Below are 1,168 nucleotides of genomic sequence, written 5' to 3'. Positions count from 1 at the left end.
TCCGTTCTCTAGAAACAGCAGTTCTCATTCAAATGCCATTGCCTAGAGAGAGGATTCTTTCAGAACCCTCACTGGAATCAGTTCCTTCCGGAATGCCTTCACTGAGAAGTAATATCCAACTGCATCTAAACAGCAGTTTGTTGTGGCAATCCACTCTGAGACACGATGGAAATTATGCACCCAAGTCAAATAGGCGCAATCTAGAGGCTCTTTGGTGGTGACATAGAAGGTGAGGAAAAATGCAATGTGAAAAGGAGTGTAACAAATGAAAAAGACCATCAGATTGGCTGATACAATTTGAACACTTTTCCTCTTGTCTTCATTTGAGTGTGGGTCCTTGTTGGCCATCAGAGTACATATAGTCTGGGATGAACACAGCAGCATAGTAAGAAGTGGGACTACATATCCCACCATTCCCAGAGTGAGAATGAACCCAAATGAAAACGGATGGGGGTCTCTCTCAAAACAACTCTGTCTGTGTTGTGGAGTCAACTCCTTCCTGAAGATGACACATATGACCACAAGAGTCACCCATATGAGCACACACACACCCACAGCCACCTGCTTCTTCGACCCCATCCCCCATCCGCGAGAGTGGAAGGGGAACTTGATGCCGATGAAGCGCTGGACGCTGATGGCAGTGACAGTGAGGATACTAGCATACATGTTAATGTAGTGTATGAGTACCAGAAGAGCACAGAGGTGGTTAGAGGCCAGTCCCCGGAAGGTATCGTAGATCCGGAAGGGGAGGAAGGCAATGAGGGTGCTGTCTGCCAGGACCAGGTTCAACATGTAGACATGTGTGTCTGTCCAGCTGGCCCTCTTCTGGTAGAAGATCCTCAGGGCAGTAAGGTTGAGAACCAGACCCAGGAGGAACACTGGGCCATATAGAACCTTCTGGAACACTCTTACCTCCTCTGTGATATTTGGAGTGCAGTGCACATGGGCGTGGTCGGATGTCATTCTCACTGAGATGGAGAGAATGGGGGTTTCATGTTTTAGTGATAAAGGCTACATGCACAATACATATAAGTCTATTCAGTCAGTCTAAATTGCAAAAATGAATAAATAAATAAGAAAAAGTAATTCTTCCTTCTTCTAGCATTGTAACTGCCAATAACCCCTGGTCCTAGCACAGATTTGTTTTATGATGACTGATGTATAGATG

At 45.6% G+C, this 1,168-nt stretch overlaps 1 protein-coding gene across 1 annotated transcript; it reads right to left on the bottom strand.

The window, feature by feature from the left end:
• Positions 1 to 42: 42 nt before the first annotated feature.
• On the bottom strand, positions 43 to 963 carry LOC310805739 (G-protein coupled receptor 35-like; the record flags this gene model as incomplete). Its single annotated transcript, XM_083671540.1, has 1 exon — positions 43 to 963. One exon carries the CDS (start codon positions 961 to 963, stop codon positions 43 to 45), a length of 921 nt encoding a protein of 306 aa, XP_083527666.1.
• Between the last annotated feature and the right edge of the window lie 205 nt (positions 964 to 1,168).

The sequence above is a fragment of the Argentina silus genome (genome assembly GCF_951799395.1).
Source record: "Argentina silus genome assembly, chromosome: 6".
Classification (NCBI taxonomy): Eukaryota; Metazoa; Chordata; class Actinopteri; order Argentiniformes; family Argentinidae; genus Argentina; species Argentina silus.
Note: the sequence above shows the minus strand (reverse complement) of the source record. Positions and strands in the feature narration are given on the sequence as shown.